The 25,981-nt window shown below is 41.7% G+C and overlaps 1 protein-coding gene across 1 annotated transcript; it reads left to right on the top strand.

Annotated features, from left to right (window-relative positions):
* The first annotated feature begins 95 nt into the window (after window positions 1–95).
* Window positions 96–23,717, top strand: NMRK1 (nicotinamide riboside kinase 1). Its single transcript, XM_017892726.1, is given in 10 exon segments — window positions 96–409; window positions 4,386–4,462; window positions 5,629–5,692; window positions 11,683–11,773; window positions 12,091–12,125; window positions 12,127–12,137; window positions 19,287–19,434; window positions 19,517–19,588; window positions 20,211–20,317; window positions 22,478–23,717. Coding segments are annotated over 8 exon segments (645 nt in total). The 5' UTR covers window positions 96–409; window positions 4,386–4,462; window positions 5,629–5,663; the 3' UTR covers window positions 22,630–23,717.
* Window positions 23,718–25,981: the final 2,264 nt, after the last annotated feature.

Here is a 25,981-nt window from a genome sequence, read left to right as displayed (position 1 = left end):
TATTGGCTCCCGGGCTGGCAGCCTCGCCGCAGCGGGAGCGCGGGCGGCGCGCACGGCGGCGGAACGGGCCGGAGCCGAGCGAGAGCGAAGCGGGCGCGCGCCAGGGCCGCGGGCCGCGCGCGCTCCCAATAGGGAAGGGCCGGAGCTGGCCAGGGGCGCGCGGGAGAGGCCACGCTTGCCGTAGCCGCGCCCCGCCCCGCCCCAACGGGGCTGGAACCCGGGGCCGAGCGGAGTGGAAAGGGGCGTCAGGTGGCCACCCCTACCTGGCATCCCTCTAATCCAGGAGGATTGTGGGGAAAGAGGCTGTGGGCCTCTCCGGGAGCGAGCTGCGGGTAGCGGCGCACTGGGGACAGGCGCGCGCCTGGCTGTCGACCTTACCGCTGTTTGGGAGGACTCGAACTGGCGCCAGGTGAGTGCTTACCTGCTTGCCCCTGCCAAGCCGCGCCGCCTTGGTGGGGCCTCGAGGTGTTTCCAGAGGGTTTTTGTGCTGGAGCTCGGGACTTGGTTACGCCTTGAAAGCCTTGCCTGGACTCTTGCCACCCTCACAGAACTGATAGGTAGCCTGCCGAGGAGCACGTGGACTCATGCTCTAGCGCCCTGGCATAATCCTGAAAATGGGAACGCTACCTCCAAGAGACCGCGCAGTTGGGAGAAGTCGGCAGGGACAGGATTCAGGACTTGATCCTCGCGGGTCGAGATGGTCTCATTCCTCTAGCGTTGGGGTGATGACCTACTGCCCGCCTGCTGCCTGTTATTGTATGGCCTGCTAAGAATTTTTTTTTTTTTACGTTTTTAATGGCTGAAAAGAAATCAAAAGAAATATAACAGTTTGCGACACGTGAAAATTCCATGAAATTCCGATTTCAGTGTCCGTGAAAATTACATGAAATTCCGATTTCAGTGTCCGTAAAATTTTACTGGAACACGGTCACGCTCATTTGCATCTGTGTTGTCTGTGGCCGCTTTCGCATTACCCAGCAGGGTTGAGTAGCAGCTGGCAAAGCCCAAAGCATTTGCCATCTGGCACTTTACGGAAAAAGTTTACCGACCCCTGATCTAGCGGATTTTATCTTCGGTGGGAGGAAAGAACTGGAGCACACAAGGAAGCCAATGGCATAAGTTCAAAATAACAGTCAATATTGTAAATTAATTGTGTATTTGGGGAAGGAAAAAACTACGTAAGAACCTACATAAATGAAACCAACGGGGGAGGGGCATGAATTGCATTTTCAAAAACCCCAGCCCTTCACGCCTGTAATCCCAGCACTGTGGGAGGCCAAGGCGGGTGGATCACGAGGTCTAGAGATCGAGACCATCCTGGCCAACATGGTGACACCTGATCTCTACCAAAAATTCAAAAATTAGCCGGACGTGGTGGTGGGCGCCTGTAGTCCCAGCTACTCAGGAGGCTAAGGCAGGAGAATCACTTGAACCCGGGAGGCGGAGGTTTCAGTGAGCCGAGATTACACCACTGCACTCCAGCCTGGGGACAGAGCGAGACTGTCTTAGGAAAAAACAAAAACAAAAACCCAGCCTTGAGGGATTTGTTTACCAAAAGGGAGCAAAGTTTAAACAATAGTAGGAAAAGACTGCCCTATCTCCTGGAAGAAGAGAATCAAAATAGCTGTTGAATAGAATACAGAGTGAGAAGTCCTGGAAACATTTTCCTCTTTTTAAAATATCAGGCTGTCCTGTAGATACATTTGAAGAGAACATTTAGCAGGAACTTTGTCTTTCAGATCATTTGCGTTAGAGAGCTGCCCTCTTCGTACAATCTGCTGATTCTGCACATGCCACTTCTGACTGTTCGCTGTTTAGAATCCAAAATGTAAACGTTTAGTAGTGAAATGAATTAAACATAATAAACACATCTGAATTAAAAAAAAAAACCCAACAACATTTTACTTAGGGTTAAAAAAAAAAGTGTAAAAAATAAAAATTAGTCATTTTAGATTTGCTCTTGGCTATCCTAGTTTGTTCTCCCGCTATGCAAAAGCTCTCTGCTGTTTAGGAAAGCTTTGCACACACCGGGAAATAAACTACATAGATATTCCATGAGATTGAAGGTGGTGTGGATTCTAGTGAAAGACATGCCCTGAAATGATGACTCTTTGGACACATCACATGATTTACAGTTTGTACCAAGCTTGCATTTGCTTCATGAAGCCTGGCAAATCATAATTGCAAGCTTTTTAAATTTGATGTTTTGTTTTGTTTTTGGTTGCTTGGGAGGCAGTTTTGGGGTTGTTTTTTGTCTGTTTGGGGTTGTTTTTTGTCTGTTTTTTGTTTGTTCTTTGGTTTTTTTTTTTTTTTTCAAGATAGGCGCTGTATGGCCAAGGCTGAAATGCAGTGGCGGGCGCAGTCATGGCTCACTGCAGCCTTGGTGATTTTTTTTTTTTCTTTTTTTGAGACGGAGTCTCACTCAGTCACCCAGGCTGGAGTGCAGTGGCGCGATCTCGGCTCACTGCAAGCTCCGCCTCCCGGATTTATGCCATTCTCTTGCCTCAGTCTCCCGAGTAGCTGGGACTACAGGCGCCCGCCGCCACGCCCAGCTACTTTTTTGCATTTTTAGTAGAGACGGGATTTCACCGTGTTAGCCAGGATGATCTCGATCTCCTGACCTCATGATCCGCCCCCTCGGCCTCCCAAAGTGCTGGGATTACAGGCGTGAGCCACCGCACCCGGCTACCTTGGAGATTTTTAATAGTTCTAATAGAGGGCAACAGGCAATGAATTGAAACAGTAGAACATGATGTGGAGGTAGACAGTGCCAGGCCTGAACTTGGAGCTCCCCTCAAGCTGCCCTGTGCATGCACACTGTTTTTGAAATAAATGACTTCAGGGATTGCTGGGCCCACCCCCACCCACCCTAGTCACTTAGCCCTGTTACCTCTCTTGTCTCTGCATGTTCCAGTTGCCCACCCTTCCAGTCACATTGTTACCTGCTCATTGCTGACAGAGTATGCCCAGCATTTACCCAAACACTGGCTTAGACAGGCCCGGACTGCTAACTAATGTAGAACTGGGAGTTCCTGTTTCGGTTAAAAAAAAAAAAAAAAAAAAAAAAAACCTTACATTTCACTGTATCCAAGAGATTTTATAAGTGGGTTTTTTATGCCATCTCACTCCTGGTTCCTGAATTCAAGTAACCCCCTCAAGCCAATTTCCCGTGCCACAACCATGCTCACTTGTTATTTACATGCCATGTAATTGATGCAACAGTCACACGTGTAAGCACAGATGTGGCAATTAGGACGGGGACCAGTAGTCCTTTCCATTCTGTGTGCACAGCAAATAGTGCCCCATCAATAATACATCAGTAAGAATGACATCAATTATCCATCAGAGCCTGACAATTAAGCTAGCACATATGTAACACCCTTTCTTTGCTGTTAGTAATAAAGTGCTTTTTAGCAGCTTGGAGTGATGGAAAGAAGTCAACTCAACTGGTTTAGTTTCATATCTGGCTTTTCCACTTACTGTCTGTGTGACCTTAGGCAAATCGCTCTATTGTCTGAGCCAGTTTCCACTTCTGCAAAAGGAAGAGGTAGACCAAGTAATCTCTAAAGCTATACTTCTCCAAGTTTGAGAATTTATGCTTCAGTGAGCTATCCAAAAATAAGTGAAATGGGGGCAAGGAATGACAAAGTTTTATGAATTTTTACTTTATTTGGTCAAGTGAGGATATCACTCTGCTAACAATTTTTGACAACATAATTTTGTAAGAGAAAGAACATTTATCGCCACAAAAGTGAGATAAAGAGCAGCCTCTCCCTTCCCAAAATAAGGCTAGTTGGCATCATTGCACTGACATACCGAAAAAATAAGAATAGGGTAAAATAAAATTCAAAAGCAGAAAAATCACAACATAAAAATGTATTTTACAATATTCATTGTATGCAGTCGTTCCCTCGATACATCTTGTAAATTTGGATGGAGATGTGATTCAACAACATAACTCTGGATGAAACTCAAATATCCAACTTGTTCTGTTTTATTTTATTTTTTAAGCCAGGGTCTCGCTGTCACCCAGACTGGAGTGTAGCAACTCAGTCTCCACTCACTGCTACCCCCACCTTGTGGGCTCAAGCAATCCTCCCACCTCAGCCTCCGAAGTAGCTGGAACTACAGGAGCACACCACCACGCCTGGCTAATCTTTTGTATCCGAAGTAGCTGAACTACAGGAGCACACCACCATGCCTGGCTAATCTTTTGTATTTTTGGTAGAGACAGCATTTTACCATGCTGCCCAGACTGGTCTCAAACTCCTGAGCTCAAGCAATCCGCCTGCCTTGACCTCCCAAAGTGCTGGGATTCTAGGCATGAGTCACCGTGCCCAGTTGCTATTTTATTACAGTCATGATTGAATTCTTGTCTCACACAGACTTGTTAATGGAAGTGGACCCCAGTCTTAAGCAATTGTACTCAATGTGGAATATTCTAGAAAGGCCAAGAAGTCAGGTAACAATAGCCCTTTCCCCACCAGGCTTTTTTCTGCATAACCCCTCCCCAGGGAGAGTGTGGACACAGATCAGAAGAACTGGAGCATTGCTGGGAGCCTCCAGCTTGACAGGCAGCCACTTGCCCCCGGCTACACAGCCTAGGTCCCTGGCCACCCCCCGAGCAGATAGGAATGAAGAACAGTGACTATCAGAGATGACCTTCAGCAGCCACTATTAAGGTTCCCTCCAGCTGCGCTTCACCTTTTCACTTAGTGATGAAAAATGGCCCATTGTAATAACCAAGGACTGCTTTAGTGAACCTTAGGGAGGCATGTATGAAACTGCCCTCCATCCCCTAGACCAAAGGTCCACAAAACAGCAGCTGGTGGCTTAACCTGGCCCTCTGCCTGAACATTTGCAGTTTCATGTAGAAAGCACTACACAAATCCAATTAAAGGAAATGATAGCCCAATAAAAGGGAATTTCATTCTTGTCATTAGTAGACCTGTTAAAAAACATTATGATTATATATTGAATTGCATCACAAAAATTTGTGAAAATATTTTTTCTCTTATTATATAAGTCCATACATAACAATTTAGATTTTGCCCCTTGGCCCACACAGCGTCAAATATTTACTATCTGGCCTGTTTCCGAAAAAAATGTACCTAGCCAGGCCCAAGAGCTAGGCTTTTGGGTGAAGAAATCTCGTCTTTAAACGGCATTAGCTTCATTTTGCCTCTGGTCAGCAGCTACTTTTTTCCTGTCTTATAAGGGGAGAAAGAGGCCAGCCCACAGAGGTCCCTGCCTCATTGATAATGAGTCATACCCAGGTGACTGAATTGTGCAGGTGGAAGGCAACCTGGCTAAGGAGAGGATGAAACTTCATATACCACACTGTGGCCTAGCAACTCTTCCACGCCTGGAAAACAGACATTCAAGGGGGAGTCTTCCGCAGCTCACCTGACGTTGAACTGGTTGAGAGGCCCTGAGCACGCCCTGGCTGTTGGCACTCAGTGGTAGCAGGGGAAGCCAGTAGGGCAGGGAATGTGGATAACGCGGGGCTGTCCTGAGAGGTCACTGTCACCCTCCCCTCTCAGCTGGTGCTCCTAATTTAGGATTCTTTATCTCCCTAGACATCTAAATGAAATGCATTTGATTTTTTTTTTTTTTTTTTACTTTTAGGAAATACTAGGAAGCTGTGGTTTTCAAAGCTAATTATGAAAACATTTATCGTTGGAATCAGTGGGTGAGTAATTTTGGTACAGACAGCTCTTTAAGATACTGAGGATGTGCAAATGGTGTTTCCGTGTGGATGGAGTAGGGGACAGAGAAGCAGTGAGGATTCCAGAGTCCTGGGGAAGAGCAGACCACTGTGGGATGTCAGCGAAGTGCTGGCGTCATAAATGCCAACAAGAGATGGAAGAGTTTTCTATAAACAGAGAGACAGAAGAGTCCGTCAACCACATTTACCCACTTTCCCTTTTATTTTGTGGAGCTAACACCAGAGGCAAGGTCTGATTGGGCACTGCTTTCATTCAGGATGATTTATCATTCCCCATATGGGTGTTCCTCCATCATGACGGAGGAGAAAACTTAGTGTTTCTTTGCAGCTGTGCCCAGCTTCAGACATGTTAGAACACCTTCACCTCCATTCCTTTCCCCCATGTTTTGGGTGGCCTTATGTCCCATGTTGCCCAAGCTAATACTTGTGGTCCTGGAGGCACCTCTCTTTCTCTCAAACGTGTTCTAAATTATATGGTCATCCTACCTGTGGTCCCAGAGGCAGGCATGCAAATAAAACATCAACATCAAGTGAAAATGACATTATTTGTTTTGCTACCATAGTATGTTCACCTTTACTCTATTATTTATGACCCAGTTAATAAAATATAAGACTACTTTGTTTGTAATTTTGGGGAGATCGTTGTGTTATGGTATTACATTACCATAGTAAGTCAACAATCAGAAGTAAAATTGAGTGAACTAAATGTCAGAACTCTGCTTTGCCTCCCATCTAATCAGAAGAAAAGTTCAGTTTTTCTCTGCAGTACTTCTCCTGTGTTTCTCTTCCTTCCCGCACTCACTGCCACCATCCTGATATAGGCTCTCATTCCGTAATCCCCATCTTTCCCTTCTAATCTTTCCTACACACCTCTACCAGTTTAAACTTCATACAGAACATTTTAATTATCTGCCTGAGGAATGATATTCAGTGGTTCCCAGTTATTGAGAATTAAATCTGAATATCATGGTATATGAAGGCTATCCATAAGTAATAAAGGAAATGTATTAGCCTCAGGGGTAGCAGGCTGCAGGAAAGATTTGATACAGGAGCTCAGTGGTATCACCAAAGACAGTTTTTCTCTCTTCTATGTGTCTTTCATTTGGGTTCATCTTAGAACTGACTTATCCTTTTGGTCACAAGGAGCTGCTAGGAGCCCTGTGACTTGTTTCTTCATAGCCTGTCACTGGGCAGAAGGGGAAATACTTCTCTTCCCTAGGTCATAGGTCTCCCTTTGACTGGACAAGCGTGGTCCACATACATGCAGCCACTGTGGTAAAAGAGGTGGGATTACATTGATTGGTTTAGGTCAGTGGGTTCTGTTCTGGAATTGAGAGTGGGAGCAGTCCCAACCAGACCTAGAAAACAGACATGGAACCTGGAAAGGCAACTACAAAGTCCACTACAGGATCCAATCCACCCTTCATTTGGCATCTGTGTAAATAAGATTTCCCTCTTCTCAATGTCCCAATACAGGGCCGTATACCTAGAAACCTACCTCCTGTCTTGTCCTGTGCACTAGGTACTATCCATAACTTCCTAAGAAAGCCTTCTTCCCACTATCTTTTCTTTAGCAAGTGCCATGATTTCTCCTTTTTCTAAGAGACAGGGTCTTACTATGTTGTCCAGGCTGGTCTTGAACTCCTGGCCTCAAATAGTCCTCCCACCTGGGCCTCCCAAAGTGCTGGGATTACAAGGATGAGCCACTGCTCCTGGCCAAGTGCCTCAATTTCATTTTAGTGCTGCTGCACCTGTGAAGCCCATGCCAGATTCAGTTATGGCGACTTTTGTTCCTGCCTTGCATCTTATGAACTTAACCACTTGCTTCCCTAGGAAGTAATTGTCCAATAAGTCTTGACCAAATTATTACTTCATAGAGAAGTAATAACAGTAATTATTGAACTGCAAATAACAGGGGTTCTGAAGGATTTCAGAGGGCATCCATGAACCTCCTGGAGATTTAACACAAATGTAAATATAGTCATTTTTCTGGGGGTGTTAGTCCGTTTGTCTTGCTATAAAGGAATGCCTGAAGCTGAGTATTTTATAAAGAAAAAGAGGTTTATTTGGCTCACTGTTCTGCAGGCTGTACAAGAAGCATGGTGCTGGTACGTGCTTCTGATGAGGGCCTCAGGAAGCTTACATTCATGGTGGAAGGTGAAGGGGATCCAGCATATCACATGGCGGAAGAAGGAGCAAGAGAGAGTGAAATGGGGCTGGGCACGATGGCTCCCGCCTGTAATCCCAGCACTTTGGGAGGCCAAGGTGGGCGGATCACAAGGTCAGGAGATTGAGACCATCCTGGTTAACACGGTGAAACCCTGTCTCTAGTAAAAATACAAAAAATCAAAAATGAAAAAAAGAGAGAGAGTGAGAGGGAGATCTCAGACTTTTTAAACAACCAGCTCTCACGTGAACCAACAAAGCAAGAACTCACTCATTACCATGGGGATGGCACCAAACCCTTCATGAGGGATCTACCCCCATGAACCAAACACCTGCCAGCAGGCCCCACCTCCAGCTTGGGGATCACATTTCTTTTTTCAGACAGAGTCTCACTCGCCCAGGCTGGAGTGCAGTGGTGCAATCTCAGCTCACTGCAGCCTCGACCTCCCGGGTTCAAGGAATTCTCCTGCCTTAGCCTCCCAAGTAGCTGGGACTACAGGCGTGCACCACCACGCCCAGCTAATTTTTGTTCTTTGTTTTTGTTTGTTTGTTTGTTTGAAATGGAGTCTCGCTCTGTCGCCCCGGCCGGAGTGCAGTGGCTTGATCTCGGTTCACTGCAAGCTCCACTGTCCGGGTTCACATCATTCTCCTGCCTCAGCCTCCCGAGTAACTGGGACTACAGGCACCCACCACCACGCCCGGCTAATTTTTTTGTATTTTTTTAGTAGATACGGGGTTTCACCATGTTAGCCAGGATGGTCCTGATCTCCTAATCTCGTGATCTGCCTGCCTCGGCCTCCCAAAGTGCTGGGATTATAGGCGTGAGCCACAGCGCCCGGCCTAAGTTTTGTATTTTTAATAGAGGCGGGGTTTCACCACGTTGACCAGGCTGGTCTTGAACTCCGACCTCAGGTGATCTGCCCACCTCGGCCTCCCAAAGTACTGGGATTACAGGTGTGAGTTACCATGCCTGGCCGGGGATCACATTTCAATATGACATTTGGAGAGGACAAACATCCAAACTCAGTCACTAGGGAAAGAGATGATAACCTTCATGGGATTCTCTCAGAGTCCCACAATGTAAAAAAAATTAAAATCCATCCTGGCATTAGACTTTGTATCCCATCTCCATTACTTAACATGGACTAGTTTTATTACTATATTAACTTCTCAATCCTTAGTTTCCTCAACTGGAAAATTGGAATATTAACATCTACCTGTTGCAGAATGTATTCTCCATGTGTTTGAATAATTACAGACGGCCTTTTAACTTCTCCCTAGCCCACTGTTATGTCCAAATACAATGAGCCCTCTTGTTACCTGGCACATAAAAAAAAAATGGGCCAGGAGTTGTGCATTTATTTGGGTGTTGTGAGCAAAGAAGGGAGCGGCACCAAGTAGTCACCCTTTTTCCTTCGTAGGATCCTAGGATCTGAGCACGCTGGGCACGCTTCTCCTCAGGTTGGATAGCACATGCAAGCAAGGCTGTGAGTGTGCTGCACGTGGTGGTTGTGGGTGTGCCATAGGAGAAGGTTCCTATTCCTTTCCCACATGTTTTGGGTGACCTTCCTATTCCTTTCCCCCATTCCTTTCCCCCATCCTATTCCCCATTCCTATTCCTTTCCCCATCCTATTCCCTTCCCCAAGGAAGGTTCCTATTCCTTTCCCCCATGTTGTGGGTGGCCTGAGCTGTCGTCACCTGACCAGGATGTCTCCCAATCTGAGTGTGGATTTTAGGTGCAGGCTTGTTTAAATACTTTTTTTCCCTCTCCTCTCCATATCTCAGACTATCTTCTAGCCGGTCTGTCTCCTCCAAGGCTTGTGCAAAAATGGGGTGTGCATTTCTCATTGGCTTTAGCTAAGTCAGTGAGAAAGGATCTAATTACTACTGTTGGTTTGACTGCATGATCTTAACAGAGATAATTCTAGAAAATGACAGATTTTTCTAGCCAGATTGTTCATATTGTAATAAAGTCACTCCTGTTCACTATCTCATTTAAACCAAAACTTAATACCTAAACTATGGACAATTGGTATAGTTTACAGACATTTTTGTTAAAGAGGGGGAAAAGTCGTAATATTGTCTCGATACATAGGGTAGCACCCACTCCCTTTTCCTTGTTTTCAAAGAGATGGCCCATATCCTACCCAGTCGTGTATCGTAAGGTTAAATGAGAAATCTTGTGCATCAGGTTCCTTCTACCTTGAGGTATAATATAATAGTAGAGTTATATGCAGGCCATTTTGATGAATAGATGTTAATTCATTTTCTCTTTTCTAGATTATAAGTATTTGTGGATTGATCTCATCTGAGATTAAGCAAAGTTTCTTACAAATAGATGTGTAGTCAGGAGTTTTTTGTACTGTGAACATTTGGTGGTATGGTGAAATCTTGACCTCAGCATAATAGTTTTAAGTGTACAAAATAAAATACAGGAATACAAAGGAAATTGGTTATATTGAAATATAGTTATAAAAATATTTTTAAAAACAAATTTGTGATATTGTGATATATACTCTTCTATGTCAATATATTAAATAACAATACCCAGAGGTGGGTCTAAACAATGCCATAAATCAGAAGTAATAATGAACATTGAGGATACTTCAAGATATCCAACCCAACTGCAACATAATATGAAAATATCTGTGATTTCTCTTGGTGAATGTCAGGGGTACTTATATCACTTATATTTATAATTAAAGGAGATGCTAAATTTCTGTTAGAATTCAGTGAAATTAAAGGTATAATTTTTTTCTCATTCAAGTTCACAAATGCCCTGACTTATGTTCACAGACATGAGCCCCAGGTTAAAACACTCTTTCAATAAACGACTGAGTAGGGAAGTGCCTCCCTCCCGTGTGATCTCCTAGACGCTGGGAAACTAGATCTAAAGAGGAGTGACTCAGTGCCCCTTCTTCTGGACTTCACGGTCCGACCAGAAGGAACAAATAACTGGCCCGATGGGATAAGCTACAGCGGACCTCCCAGCTGGCCCCCAGGTGGAGAGAGATGGGGAAAAGGAGGCATCACAGAGGAAATGTGATTTCATGGTAGGTGGGCTTGTACTAAGCCACTCCTGTTTTTTCCACTATGCCTTGAAGCAAAATCAGTGACCATATGCAGTTTTATACACTTGCACTAAAATGTGCTACTCATATTCTCTGTGTTGCATATGAACCATGTGAATATTTTGACATAGGCAAAAAAACATTTCGCTTCCAACACAGTGCCTGTATTTGTAAGTGCTAGTGTTACTCAGTTCACTTACTCGGTAGTTACCTTTCTCCTTCATCTTTCCCAGCTTATTTCTTATCGTTTAGTACATCAGATCTGCTGTTTAAGGCACTATCTATGAAAGAAATCCTTTTTTCTTAAATAGTAAATATTGCTTTAAATATCCTCTTTAAAAATATTTTAAAGTGTTTAATGATTTTTTGGCCAGGCCCTGTGGCTCACGCCTGTAATCCCAGCACTTCGGGAGGCCCAGGCGGGTGGATCACCTGAGGTCAGGAATTCCAGACCAGCCTGTCTAACATGGCGAAACCGCATCTCTACTAAAACTACAAAAATTAGCCGGGTGTGGTTGCGGCACCTGTAATCCCAGCTGCTCGGGAGGCTGAGGCAGGAGAATCACTTGAACCCAGGAACCGGAGGTTACAGTTAGCCAAGATCACACCACTGCACTTAAGCCTTGGTGACACAGCGAGACCCCGTCTCTCAAAAAAAAAAAAAAGTGTTTAATGATTTTAATGCTTTTCCTTCTTGGTACTTTTCTTTGCTTCAGTGTGACAAACGGTGGGAAAACAACACTGGCTAAGAATTTGCAGAAACACCTCCCAAATTGCAGTGTCATATCTCAGGATGATTTTTTCAAGGTATCTATAAAACTTCTTAAATTATTTATTTAATACAAAAAGGTTTAACCACCAAGTTAATTGAATTACATCCAAGAAGTCTTTGGCGAGTAATGTACCTTTTGTATTGAAATTAGGCTCAGTGCAATGGTGCTATTTATCCACTAGATGGCACTGTCTATCAGTGCTGATCTTTAATTGCTCATTCAAAGCATTTATTAAAATACTTTAGTCTATAATTGTATTATTTCTTTATAATTGTATTATCCTTTTTAGTCTATAATTGTATTATTTCTTTCCTACACACTATTTTCATGGGTACTTTATTATTTTTCCAGCCAGAGTCTGAGATAGAGACAGATAAAATGGATTTTGCAGTATGATGGTAAGTAGATTTGCTTGTCAAATATTGTATGCTTATGTTCATTTTCTTTTTCAAACCCAAAGAACTTCACTATGTTGAACTTGATGGTTCTGTGGAACAAAATTTAAAAAAAGAACTTTACTGTATCTGTGAGGGCAGTCTTAAAGTGTGTTTAAATATATTGCTGTACTTTAAGCCTGCCTTTGTAGGTTTCTGATTTCTGTTGAACTATTTAAATAAGTGAAAACCTTTTTCCAGTTTTATATTTAAAACTGAAAACATTGGGGCCAGACTTGGAGGCTGACACCTGTAATGCCAGCACTTTGGAATGCCGAGGCAGGCAGATCACTTGAGCTCAGGAGTTTGAGACCAGCCTGGGCAACACAGGGAGATTCCATCTCTACCCAAAAAAATACAAAAATTAGCCAGGTGTGGTGGTGCATGCCTGTAGTCACAGCCACTTTGGAGGCTAAGGTGGGAGGATCACTTTGCCCAGGAGGCTGAGTCTGCAGTGAACCCAGGTCGCACCACTCTACTCCAGCCTGGGTGACAGAGTGAGACCCTGTCTCAAAAATATATATTTTAAAATAAAATAATAAAACTGAAAACACAGGAATGATAGATTTTCTTCTTTTAATTGAGGTAAAATATGCCTATATAATTTACTATCTTTACCAATCTTAAGTGTACAGTTCATTGGTAATAAATACATTTTTTTTTTTTCTCCCTTCATTCCCCCCACCTGCTTCCCCTTCCAGGCCTCTGGTAACCACCAGTCTACTCTCTATCTTCATGAAATCCACTTTTTTTAGCTCCCACATATACATGAGGATATGTGATACTTGTCTTTCTGTGCCTGACTTACTTCATTTAACATAATGGACTCCAGTTCCATCCATGTTGCTGCAAATGATGACTTCATTCCTTTTATGGCTGCATGATATTCCATTACATATACACACCATACTTTCTTTATCCATTTCTTCATCGATGGGTACTTAGGTTCATTTCATATTCTGGCTATTTGTGAATAGCGCTGCAATAAACATGGCGGTGCAGATATTTCTTGGATATATTGATTTCTTTTATTTTGGATATATAAGTGGTAATAGAATTGCCAGATCATGTGGTAGTTCTATTTTTAATTTTTTGAGGAATCTCTGTACTTCTGCATAGTGACTGTACTGATTTACATTCCTCCCAGTAGTGTATGAAGGTTCCCCTTTCTCCACGTGGAATCATAGGGTTTTCTTCTGAAGTAAGTTAGGCTTGCTCTCCCTCTGCCCATTCCTGTTCTGGAGATATATAAGTAGCTATATTGGTCACCCTCAACTACCCCATGACAGAATTTTGCCTGGAGCAGACTATATTCTCTCATTCTTTCAGCTTTCCTTCCTGGTGGCCAAAGCACTAGACAGCTGTGGTTTGCTTTTGTTTTTTTCACTGTTCAGAAAGTTTTGTGAACATATTTTACATGGATTCTCCTCATTCCTTACTCCAAGCTAACAGTTTTGAAGCCAAAGGATTACAGTCTATCCTAAAACATTTTCTGTAGAGAATATCATGCTAATAGGCTGTTTAATATTTAGTGGTCTTATTAACCTTTATAATAAAAAAGATGATCATTGAGTACTTATACAAACTAGTAACAGAGGGAGCTCCCTTAAAAAAGTCATAAAGTATGTTCTCTAACTGATAATCTTTTAGGAAAAGTGTTATATGATCAGTTCTTACAGACACATAATAGTTTTATGAGAGGCAAAATTCTTGACTCATTCCCTGTTCTTGCTTCTTGAGTTGCAGCCAGGATCATTTTTTCTTTTTTTTTTCTTTCTTCTCTTCCTCTCGTCCAGAGGTTAGTGAGAAAATCATTACAAAGTAAGGGTGAAAACAATGTAAGACAGTTTTCAACAATTGGAAAAGAATTACTATTTCTAATTTTAATGAATTCTTACAAACTGGTAAGAAAAACTAATATCCCAGTAGGAAAAGGGCCTAAGGTTGTGAATAAGCTCTTCATAGAAGCAGTCAGTTATTGGATTAGTAAATGTACAATAAAAACCTTAAAGAACTGTAAATTGCTTTTTTTCCCACTTACCAAGTAAATGAAGATGTTTAAAGCAATGAGAATTATCCAGTGATAGCACGGGCTCAGTAAAACAAAGGCCCTAATATACTTTAGATGGAAGTATATAGATAAATTGGTACAGCCTTTCTGGAAGGGAGGTTGAGCATGTGTCCTAAACTTAGCATGTTCATGCCATGACTTCAAGGCATCTCACATCAGGAATCTATCTTAAGGAAAGATTTGAACATTTTAGGTAAATGCACAAATTTAAGGAATCAAAGTACTAGTCAAGTCTTTCTAAGCACAAACAGGATAGTTTTAAAATGTGGAACTATCAAGTTTGTAGAGGAAATAATTCTATTTTCAATGGAATATAATTGATTAATATGAAAGAAATCAAAACAAAAATTAAAAATCAAAGGATGGCCGAGTACGGTGGCTCACACGTGTAAGCCCAGCTCTTTGGGAGGCCAAGGTGGGTAGATTACTTGGGTCCAAGGAGTTCAAGACCAGCCTGAGCAACCTGGCAAAACCCTGTCTCTACAAAAAATACAAAAATCAGCTGGGTGTGGTGGTGCGCACCTGTGGTCCCAGCTACTGAGGAGACTGAGGCGGGAGGATCACTTGAGCCTGGAAGGCAAAGGCTATAGTGAGCTGAGATATGCAACTGCACTCCAGCTTAGGTGACAGAGTGAGACTGTGTCAAAGAAAAAAAAAAAAATCAAAAGATGGTGGAAAAATAGAAAATAATAGTAAGATGATAGATTTAAGCCCAAATATACCAGTAGCCACATTAAGTGAAAGGAAGTAAAATACTCCAAAAATTGTCAGACTGGTATTTTTTTTTTTAAGCCAACAATAAGTTCCTTAAAAGAGAAAGGCTTAATAGCTGGATGCAGTGGCTCACAACTATAGTCCCAGATACTCGGGTAGCCGAGGCGGAAGAATCACTTGAACCTGGGAGGCAGAGGTTGCAGTGAGCCAAGGTTGCGCCACTGCACTCCAGTCTGGGCAACAGAGCGAGATTCTGTCTCAAAAAAGAAAAATAACAAAAGAAATGGACTTAAGTATAAGGACATAGAAATATAGGCAGTAAAAGGCTAGAAAAAGATCCATGATAGAAACCCCTACTGAAAGAACTGTTTTAACTCTAGCAACTATACTAATACCAGACGAAGTAAACTTTAAGGCCGAGTATTACTGAGATAGAAAGAAATGAGTTACTTCGATAAGAAAATAAAACAACCTAAAATTTTTATCTACCTAATAACATAACATTAAAATGCATTAAACACTGACAGAGCTAAGAGGAGAGAAAGACACAAATCCACAATTGGCGTGGGAGTTTTTTGTTTGTTGGTTGGTTGGTTTTTTATTGAGATGGAATCTCACTCTGACACCCAGGCTAGAGTGCAATGGTGTGATCTTGGCTCACTGCAACCTCTGCTGCCCAGGTTCAAACAATTCTCATGCCCCAGCCTCCCAAGTAGCTGGGACTACAGCCATGAACCACCATGCCTGGCTAATTTTTGTTTTTTTTTTTTTAAATAGAGATGGGGTTTCCCCAGGTTGGCTAGGCTCGTCTTGAACTCCTGACCTGAGGTGATCTGCCCACCTCAGCCTCCCAAAGTGGTGGGATTACAGGTGTGAGCCACCACGCGCAGCTGATGAGGGGGATTTTAACACAACTTCCTTTGTGTATTAGTTTGCTAGGGCAACATAGCAAAGTACCACAGAATGCCTGAAACAACAGAAAGTTATTGTCTCACAATTCGAGAGGCCAGAAGTCTGAGATCCAAGTGTCAGCAGGGTGGGCTCCCTCTGAGGCTGTGAGGGAGACTCTTTTCGGTGCCCCTCTCCTGGCTTCTGGTGTTTGCTGAAATCTCTGGCAGCCTTGGCTTCGGCTGCATCACCCCAGCCCCTGACTTCATCTCCACATGGTACTGTCCCCATGTGTGTGTCTGAATTTTCTCCTTCTGTAATCAATCATATTGGATCAGGTGCCCACCCTACTCCAGTGTGACCTCACCTTAACTGATTAAATCTGTAATGACCATATTTCCAAATAAAGTCACATTCTGGAGAACTGGGCATGAGGACTTTAACATAGGGGGACACATTCAGCTCGTAACAGCCACTAATGGGACTAGCAGACAAAAATTACTAATGATATAACAGATTTGAACAATATAACTAACTTGACCAAAAACTGACATGTACAGAACATGCACCTAATAACAGCAGAATACATATTTTTTTTCTTGAGTACATATTACCCCAAATAGTCCATATATGCAAGGGCATGGAGTAAGTCCTAATATACTTTATGGATTGAAGAAATACAAAGATACTCTGTAATCACCATGAAGGAAATTAAAAAGCAATAACCAAGTGTTTGAAAAGTAAGCATTACCCTTTTTTCTGATTTTCAAAAACTTTTTCTAATGGAAAATTTCAAACTTATGCAGAGGTCAGCAGAAAAGTATGAACTCTCTCATGAGTTCACCACCCAGTTTTAATAAGATGAAATTTTGACCAATTATATTTCATCTATACCGTCACCCACTGTATTCATCTATATTGTTTTCAAGCAAATCCCAAACATCATTGTATTTTATCTGAAGCAAAACACATATCTATTCCTTGGGTCAAAAGCTAAATCACAATGAAAATTAGAAAATATTTTAATGAATGATAACAAAAATATATCAAAACTAGAAAGACTGCTGGTTCCAGCCAAGACGGATTAGTCCCATTGCTCACTGGTCCTCCCTCCTACATGAAAAACCTACATGGTTTTTTCTACAATGAAACCTACAATGAAAAACCCTGGACATAATGCAACAAACAGACAAAGGAAGACTGAAGGGAAAAAAGAAAGCATGCTGGCTAGAGATTCCAGGACATGAGGAATGACATGGCTATGGGATCCCTGAGTTTTCTTTTTGCTTCCTACATATACAGGAGAAGTATACAACATGGAACCATCCATAGGCACAGGCTAAAAAAGGAACAAGGAAAAAGGTGGCCTACCAGAATAGAAAACCTTTTTGATAACATCCACCCTACTCTAGCCAGACACAAAAGGCAAAACCGTCCTCCTTCATGGTGTTAGCTGGGTGCAGAGCTAGACTTCCAGAAGATCCATCCAGCATTAGCAAGGCAGCGTGAGTCACCCCTCCACGTCACCCCTGGGGGTTGGATCAGTAGAACCAAATGGGGAGCTGCACTTTCGCCTCCACCTGGCAGCACTCAGGTGGAAAGAGGCAGTGTGCAATGGAGCAGGTTGGCACTTCACCTTCCTTACTCAGGTGGTGTCAGCTCCTGTCAGCAGAACCCAGTGGAAAGATGAACTTCTGCCCACAGCTAGCAGCAATGAAACGTAACCGGCACTCTCCTTGACCCCCTCTTCCCACGATGGACCAACTTCCCCCACAACACAGCATCAGCAGGGCCTAGCAGGAAGCAGAGCATCCGCCCCCACCTGAACCTGCAAGCTATACCGGAACAGGGTGACTGCCTGCAAAAGAAGATTAAATAGGATCTACAGCCTTATAACACAGGATCTAAAATGTCCTGGACACAACTGAGGATCACTTGTTATACTAAGAACCAAAAAAGTTTCAACTTGACCAAGAAAAATGAATCAATAGACACCAATACCGTGATGACACAGATGTTGAAATTATCTGACAAAGAATTTAAAGCAGCGTTATTAAAAGGTTTTAAGCATAGTATTGCAAACAGGCTTGAAACAAGTGAAAAACTAGAATGCCTCAGTAAAGAAATAGAAGATTTGAAAAAAGAACCAGATGGAAATTTTAGAATGGAAAAAATACATTAATCAAAATTTGAAAACTCACTGGATTGGCTCAGTAGCAGAGTAACTACGACAGAGAAAACAATTAGTGAACTTAAAGACAGAACAATACAAATTATTCTCAACAACAGAGAGAGAATAGACTGAAAATAAATGAATAAAAATGTGGAACAATAATGAAAGATCTAATATTCATATCTTTGAAGTCTCAGGAGAAAGTGTGGGACTAAAAAAGTATTCAAAGAGGTAATGGTTTAAAAAAAAAAACTTCTCAAATTTGGTTTAAGACATAAAACTTCAAGAATCTGAGCAATCCCCAGAGTAAATAAGTCTCATAAAAAATACAGAGATGGAACAAATTACAAATTACAAAAGCAAAAAAGGTAATATCACTGTAAATCCTACAGACATTAAAGAGATAAAAGGATATTATGAACACTCATTATACAAATAAATTTGAAAAGTTAGGTGAAATTGATGATTTCCTAGAAAGACATCGCTTACCAAAACTAACACCAGAACAAAGAAAAAAAAAACCTTAATAGTCCTATATCTATTAAATAAATTAATCCATCATTGAAAAACCTTCCGCTAAAAAACACTCTTAAGTGCTGTTGGCCCAATTAAGTAGTTCTGGAGTGGAGCTGAGAATTTGCCTTTCTGACAAGTTCCCAGGTGATGCTAATACTACTGGTTTAAGTACCATACTTTTAAAAGCTATAGGCTACTTTTCTAAAATTACGATTAGCTCAAGAAGCATGCACATTTTAGAGTGTGACAATGACATATTTGTGTTCTTTACAAATAGTCTGACTTTTAATTATTTATCTAGAAGAGCTCTTTGCTAATTAAATATCTTAACTCTTTGCCAAAGACATTACAGGTATTTCCCCCCATGTGTCATGTATCTTTCAAACTTATCTGTACATATTTCATCTTCTAAAAATTTTACATTTTTGTGTAGTCAGGAAAGAATCAAAGTTATAAGTAAAGCAAGGTTAGCCATGGGTTTGTGACTGTCAGAGCTGGTAATAGGGACGTAGGAGTTCACTGTGCTTTACTTTTTTGTATGCTTGAAATTTTCCATAATAAAAACGTGTCACTCTGGTTTATCAGTATTAGAGTTTCAAAGTGTTATCTAAAATATTTGTTATTAGGAGTTTTGAAGGGAAATAAAATGATGGTCTATATATTTACAGAATCCTGGATATACGCATCACAAAAAGTCACATCACAAAATGTTTTGCTATATTAATTGCAATTTTTGTGTGTTTGTTTGAAGTGCTTGAAGCACTTAACATGGAAAAAATGATGTCAGCCATTTCCTGCTGGATGGAAAGCGCAAGACGCTCTGTGGTATCAACAGACCGGGAAAGTGCTGAGGAAATCCCCATTTTAATCATCGAAGGTTTCCTTCTTTTTAATTATAAGTAAGCATCTCCACTCTAATATTGGCTCTGAGTGAATGCGGGGAAGAAAAACCCTTGTGAACTAAGTATGCTGTTATTTTAGGCCCCTTGACACTATATGGAATAGAAGCTATTTCCTGACTATTCCATATGAAGAATGTAAAAGGAGGAGGAGGTAAGTTTTGAAATCATCTTTGGGAGTTGTAATTCAAAACAAAAAATTCAGAATAAAAATGAGGACAGCAACATTATTGAGCAATGTCATTTTTCAGAGACAGGAAGCCTTAACTCTTCTTCATAAAAGGAGCAAAACCTTTTTCCATAAATGGTCATCCACACAGAGTAATGCAAATTACTTTCTAAGAAAAGGGCCTTATATCAAGCTTTTGGCTCATTTCTCCTAAATCCTCAAACAAAGCAAGCCCATGGTGATTATGATTTTAATGTGAGTGAGCCTGTTCTGCCACAGCTACAGAGAACACCAATTAGTTCAAAGCTTAATCCAACCTAGTGGTCTCTCCATCATTATTTACACTATTTGTCTCTTAATTCTCTTATAAAGCACTAGAAGGAAAAAGGATAATTAAGAATGATAGTCAGTGGATTACAAAATTAATTTTAGGATCAGAGAACTAAATCCACGTTACTACTGTCCTCTAACTGCCACTGGGTTAAAACATGTAGCATACTGTTTAGATTCAGCCTCTGAGTGATTTCTCCATTATCCTGACCATTCATATTTTACTTTATCAATTGTGTGTTTCTGTCAACATCAAGTTTCCTACATGTTTTGATAGTACAAGGGTCTATGAGCCTCCAGACTCTCCGGGATACTTTGATGGCCATGTGTGGCCCATGTATCTAAAGCACAGACAAGAAATGCAAGACATCACATGGGAAGTTGGTAAGTGCCTTTTCTCCCTCTGTTCAAAAAGTCCCCCTTTTACTTGTCATTTGCCTCAAAGTATACAAAAGAAAGGACTCATACAAAAGTATAAAGGGACACTTAAGCAAGAACACTCTGGGCTTCTCCTCTTCCATAGCTGGTTCCCCGGTTTCTGTTTCTCTCTGTGGCTCTCATCAGCTTCTGGATGGTTATTTATTCAACCAGTATTGAATGAATGCCTTCTGGTGTTACCCTGGAGATGGTGAGGGGAATAAGGCAGACCCAGCCCCTGCTGTCATGCAGGTGACATTCTATCGTGGAAACAGGTGCTAGAGACACCAGCGGCCCAAGCCTGTCCTTTCCAGCTGCTGTAAGTTCTGTGACACCAAGCTCTAGGGGACTGCCGAGATCCCAGTAGTTAGGGAAGGCTTCCTTAAGGAAGTCACATTTAACCAAACTTCGATGAGTTTAACTGAACAAAGGAGATGGATTGGGAAATAGAAGATCACCCCAGAAAGTGGGTATGGCACACGAAAGGACCGGGGACAGGAAGGAATGAGAAGCCCCTGAAAGAAAGCTGATGTTGAGAAAACTTTCTGGTAAAGAAAAGTAAGGGAGCAGATTGATGCTGGTGATACAGGCAGGGTCCAGACCCTATAAGGCCAATAGTCTAGGTAAGGACTTTGATCATTATTCTCAGAGAAGTGGGAAGCTCTCTAGAGAGAAGTTTTAAACAAGGACATGATTGATAAAAATTCTTTTTAGTTAAGACCCCTCTGGCTGTGTAGAGAATGGAGGAGGATAGATTTATAGGGTGTGATGTTAGACGCCTGCACTCAGTAGAAATGGGTGATAGAACAGCTATGGAGGGGGCGGGAAGATGACAGATGCCTCAGCAACTGATGGATTTTAGAAAAAAATGAAGGCATTGCAGACCCGTAAGGGAGGAATGCATGTCTGTTTTGCACATAATGAGGTTGAGGTGCCTGGGAGACATATGTAGCAATTTGGAGGTAAGCATCTGGATCTGTGGGCTTGAGCTAAGAACAGATCACTGGAATAGGGCACTCAATGCAGAGAAGATGGCTGAAGGCTGTTCTGTAAGGCAAAGGAGTTAGAACTGATGTATGCTTTTCACAATAAAGGGGACTTCTCCATGCTGTGAGAAGCCTGTTGGCCTCCAGGATAGGTAGCTATGTCAGAGCCCTGTGGAATGCATACGGAGTGCTTATCCCCAGGGCCAATGCTAAGATTCTGGCTGCACCATGTCCACCTTGGACCATTGGTTGCAAGAACATCCTCTTGCTTCCCTTCTCTCCCTTTTACCAAAAATGCAAATCTAATCAGGCTCTTGCCCTGCTTGAATACCTTGAGACGTCTCCAGATCTTTGAGATACAATCCAAACAGCCAGACATCAAGGCCTCTAACGACTGAGGTACTGAGGTACAGTCTTGCTCTAGAATCTCATCTCACATTGTTCCCAGAGCTTCCTCATATTCTAGCCATTCCAAATGGTGCATCACTGCTCTTGCCTCTCCCTGCTGTTTTCTGACCAGAAGGCCCTTTCCTTCCTTTAATCTAGACAACTTCTACTTTTTCTCCAAAGCTGCTTATGCCAGTTTTATTAAAAATACATCTCTTCTCTGATAGCTGAAAACACACACACACACACACACACACACACACACACACACACACAAATACATATTTTCTGAGCCTGGTGAATTCTGAGTTAGTACATATGTTGCAGATCCCAGACCACTGCATGGTTTAAGAAGCTTCCCAGGTGATCCTCATGTCTAAGTATGTTGAAGAATTACTCCTTAAGTGACCCTTTTGGGTGAACACCTTCAGTGCATCAAAAGTGCCATATGGAGAACACCACTTTCTTTCTTCTGTTTCATTCCTCTTTTCTTCTTTCTTTCTCTTCTCTTTTAATTAAATAATTTTCACATAAGCCAGTGTGGATTTATCTGTAACAATCCAGCATTTTTGACCTATTATACCTGGCTAGCATCTACTTCTTTCTTTAATCGCTATTACTTTTCTTTTAAGTTATGGTCCTGGGTGCCTTGGTTAAACCTATTGGCATTTACAAGAGACGTTGGGTGCCAAAGTAAACATTGTATATTAATAAGCCTGTTAGCATTTGAACCGCTCTCTTTTCCCCTTCGTAGTGTACCTAGATGGAACAAAATCTGAAGAGGACCTCTTTTTGCAAGTATATGAAGATCTAATACAAGAACTAGCAAAGCAAAAGTGTAAGTATTGTGCTAACAAAGTGGAAGGTAGAGGAGAAACAGCCAGGAAAATAGTTCATTACATATGAAAGGATGGAATACCAGAATGCTAATGTAGGAGTGATTGTGCTCATCCATTCTTTGCTTTGAGGACAATTCAGAATCAGAAATTCTGGGGGGAAGGTTTTGAGACTCAGTTTGTCTGTTTTTAGGGGTTACATCTCTTAATGCTATTTATGTGATTTACTTTAAAATGTTTAGTAGGTGGCTGTACCGAATGGGACTGGAAGTATCCTTTGGGCAGAGCATAATTAAAATGCTGATGGTTTTGTTTTTGTGTGTCCAGAGCTCCCCATTTCTTTTATTCCCTTGAAGATTTCCATAAAATTTCTACTTTGCAAATACCTCAAAGATAAACAAAAGATTTTTAAAAGTATTATGAAGTGTTTATTTAAGGTTTTCATATTGGACAGCACTTTCTGCAAGTGCCAGAGATTTGCCTAAATATGGCTTCAGCAGAAAGGCAGTACAGGGGTAATAGTGGCTTCAGACCCAGCTGGATTAACCCGTTTATGCCTAGTGTTCCACTGTTGGAACTCTAAGCTAGTAGGAGTTATTTATATCCTAATGGCTCAAGGTCATCACCAAGGTCTGGTTTTTCACACAAAAAAATTTGCAACCTCCAATATTAATGGGTTAAGGAACTCAAATAAGGTCCTCAGGACTCTGCTTCTATTCTACTTTCTATTTAGGGTTTATTTTGAAGTCAGGCTCTCCACTGACCTGTTGTCTGTTGACAACAACATCCTCCTAGGTCCATCAGTCCCAGTGTGAAAAGATACCTTTTTCAAGATTTGACCACGAGTTGATAAATGTTGGAGCTGGGTATTGAGTACAAGGAGGTTCATAGTTATTCTCACTTCTTCTGCATAAATTTGAAATTCTTTATCTTAAATCATTTTCTAAAAAGCAATGTTCTGTTGTAGCCCAGATGATTGGTCCTGCTGGATCACATGACTTGCCAAAGTGATCGTTATGGCCAGAGAGATGGCATACTCTGATTGGTGAGGTCTGGATCACGTAACCCATCTTGTAATTGAACACCCCACCTAAGACTTTCTGATTTTAAAAATTTCCCTGGCCAGGTGCAGTGGCTCATGTTTGTAATCCCAGCACTTTGGGAGGCTAAATTGGGAGGATTGCTTGAGACCAGGAGTTCAAGACCAGCCTGAGCAACATAGTGAGAGAGACTCCGTTTCTACAAAAATTAAAATTTTAAAAAAATTAGCTGCCAGGCATGGTGGCTCACACCTGTAATCCCAGCACTTTGGGAGGCCAAGGCAGGTGGATCACGAAGTCCGGAGATCAAGACCATCCTGGCCAACATGGTGAAACCCCATCTCTACTAAAATATAAAAAATTAGCCGGATGTGGTAGTGCGCACCTGTAGTCCCAGCTACTCAGGAGACTGAGGCAGGGGAATCTCTTGAACTCAGGGGGCAGAGGTTGCAGTGAGCCGAGACTGCACCACTGCACTCCAGCCTGGTGACAGAGTGAGACTCTGTCTCAAAAAAACAAAACAACAACAAAAAAACTAGCGGGGCATAGTAGCACGCGCCCATAATCTCAGCTACTCAGGATATTGAGGTGGGAGGATTGCTTGAGCCCAGGAGGTCAAGGCTGCAGTGAGCCATGATTGTGCCATTGCACTCCAGCCTGGGAGACAGACAGCCCTATCTCTGAAAATTAAAAACTTTAAAATTTCCCAAAGAGAAAGCAGGGCAGGAGGTAGAAACCAGAAGGAGAAGGTCGAAAAAACATGCTGGAAGGACAGAACTGTAGATCTAGCTGTTGTTGTATTTGAACTATTTGAATTAAAAGAATTTCCATGGCTAACACTGGCAAAATGCAATCATCAACTGGCTCAGAGAAGACAGTATGACTCACTCCAGCAGTGAAGAACATTATATGTTTTTTTGGTGAGAGGCAACTGCCCTAATCCAAATGTTGTCCTTCCTCAATAAGAGACTGAACCCAACTAGGCAGCTCATTGATCCTAAATATTGTCGATTTCAGGATCAGCCCATCATATAGGCATGAACCCATTTGAAGGAATTTCAGGACCATTTTAAATTTTCTTCTTGCAAGTAGGATTTAGAATCTTTGCCAGATATGCCCGCCCACTCCTGCCGTCTGTTACTTTGATGAAAGTCAGGCCTCCCATAATGAATCTCAGAGCACCAACGTGAGTGGATATAGAGGGTGTGGGGTGAAGGGAAGGGCTCAGCCTTCATAAATGATAGCACATGAGCCAGAACCACTTCTCTGAGAGTTACTGGCCCCCCTTTCTGTCCCTAATGAGGCACTTCCAGAAGTGTTTCAGCTGTTGGACACCTATAGCTCTTTGTCTTCTCAGCAATGGCCAGTGCTTGGGTCCAACTTTCCTTTATGACTAAGTCATACACTGGAGTTTGGCCTTATGATCTACCTGCTGATAAAGACGAAAGTAGCCTTGGTCATGTAGCTCAGGTAAATTGCAACCAGTTCCATTCCAAATTCAGCCTTCACCATCTGTTCCAAGGCCCAAATACGGCTGGCATGTTTTGACAGGTGCTGCTAGCCCACAGGCAAGTGCATTTCCCTATGTTGTGATGCCCCTCCTCTTTCCTTCCCTACATCCTAGAGGCAGGCAGGAAAGTATTTAGCTATGCCATTTGAGGCTTCTAGATACTCAATAAAGCTTAAAAAAAAAACTTAAAAGAGGGATAAAAACAGAAATACATCAGCTTTTCTTACCTCTAACATTTGTGCTGTTTTTTCTCAGTTACATAAATAAGTTACTGTTTTATTTCTAGTAACCTATCACCTTTCCTGGTTCTTCCATACACAGTAACCTGACAAAGCCGTCCTGAAGGTACCCTCAGCGTAGCCTGGTTTAACCCTCAGTATGACACACACTGAGCCAGCTGGGGAGACCTTTCCTGTTTCCAGTGACTGATCTTCAGGGTTTTTTTTTTTTCTCACATCTCATAAACTTGTTTAGCTAATATTTCAGTCTTAAATACATAAAATCATAATTATGATAAAGTAATAATAATGAAGGGGAAACAAGAAAGACTGAGTTTAATTGTTAATGAAACAATAAATTATTCAGCAGAATAAGGGAATGGAGTTATACATTTAATTTAATCCTTATTTAAATCCAAAGTGTGAGGCAAAATTTAATCATTTCCTTATTCTTACTAAAACAAAGTAGTCTAGCCACCAGGAACATTCAAACTCCCTTTAAAAACATTTATTTTCACCTCATTATAAACGCATATTATTTTTAAAGGTTTTTTATTTAATTTTAAGTATTTATTTATTTACTTTTATTTTTTATTTTTTTGATATGGAGTCTTTTTTCTTTCTTTCTTTCTTTTTTTTTTTTTTTTTTTTTTT

Source organism: Rhinopithecus bieti, unplaced genomic scaffold, assembly GCF_001698545.2.
Source record: "Rhinopithecus bieti isolate Rb0 unplaced genomic scaffold, ASM169854v2 scaffold_19708, whole genome shotgun sequence".
Lineage (NCBI taxonomy): Eukaryota > Metazoa > Chordata > Mammalia > Primates > Cercopithecidae > Rhinopithecus > Rhinopithecus bieti.
This window is presented reverse-complemented; position numbering and strand designations above follow the sequence as displayed.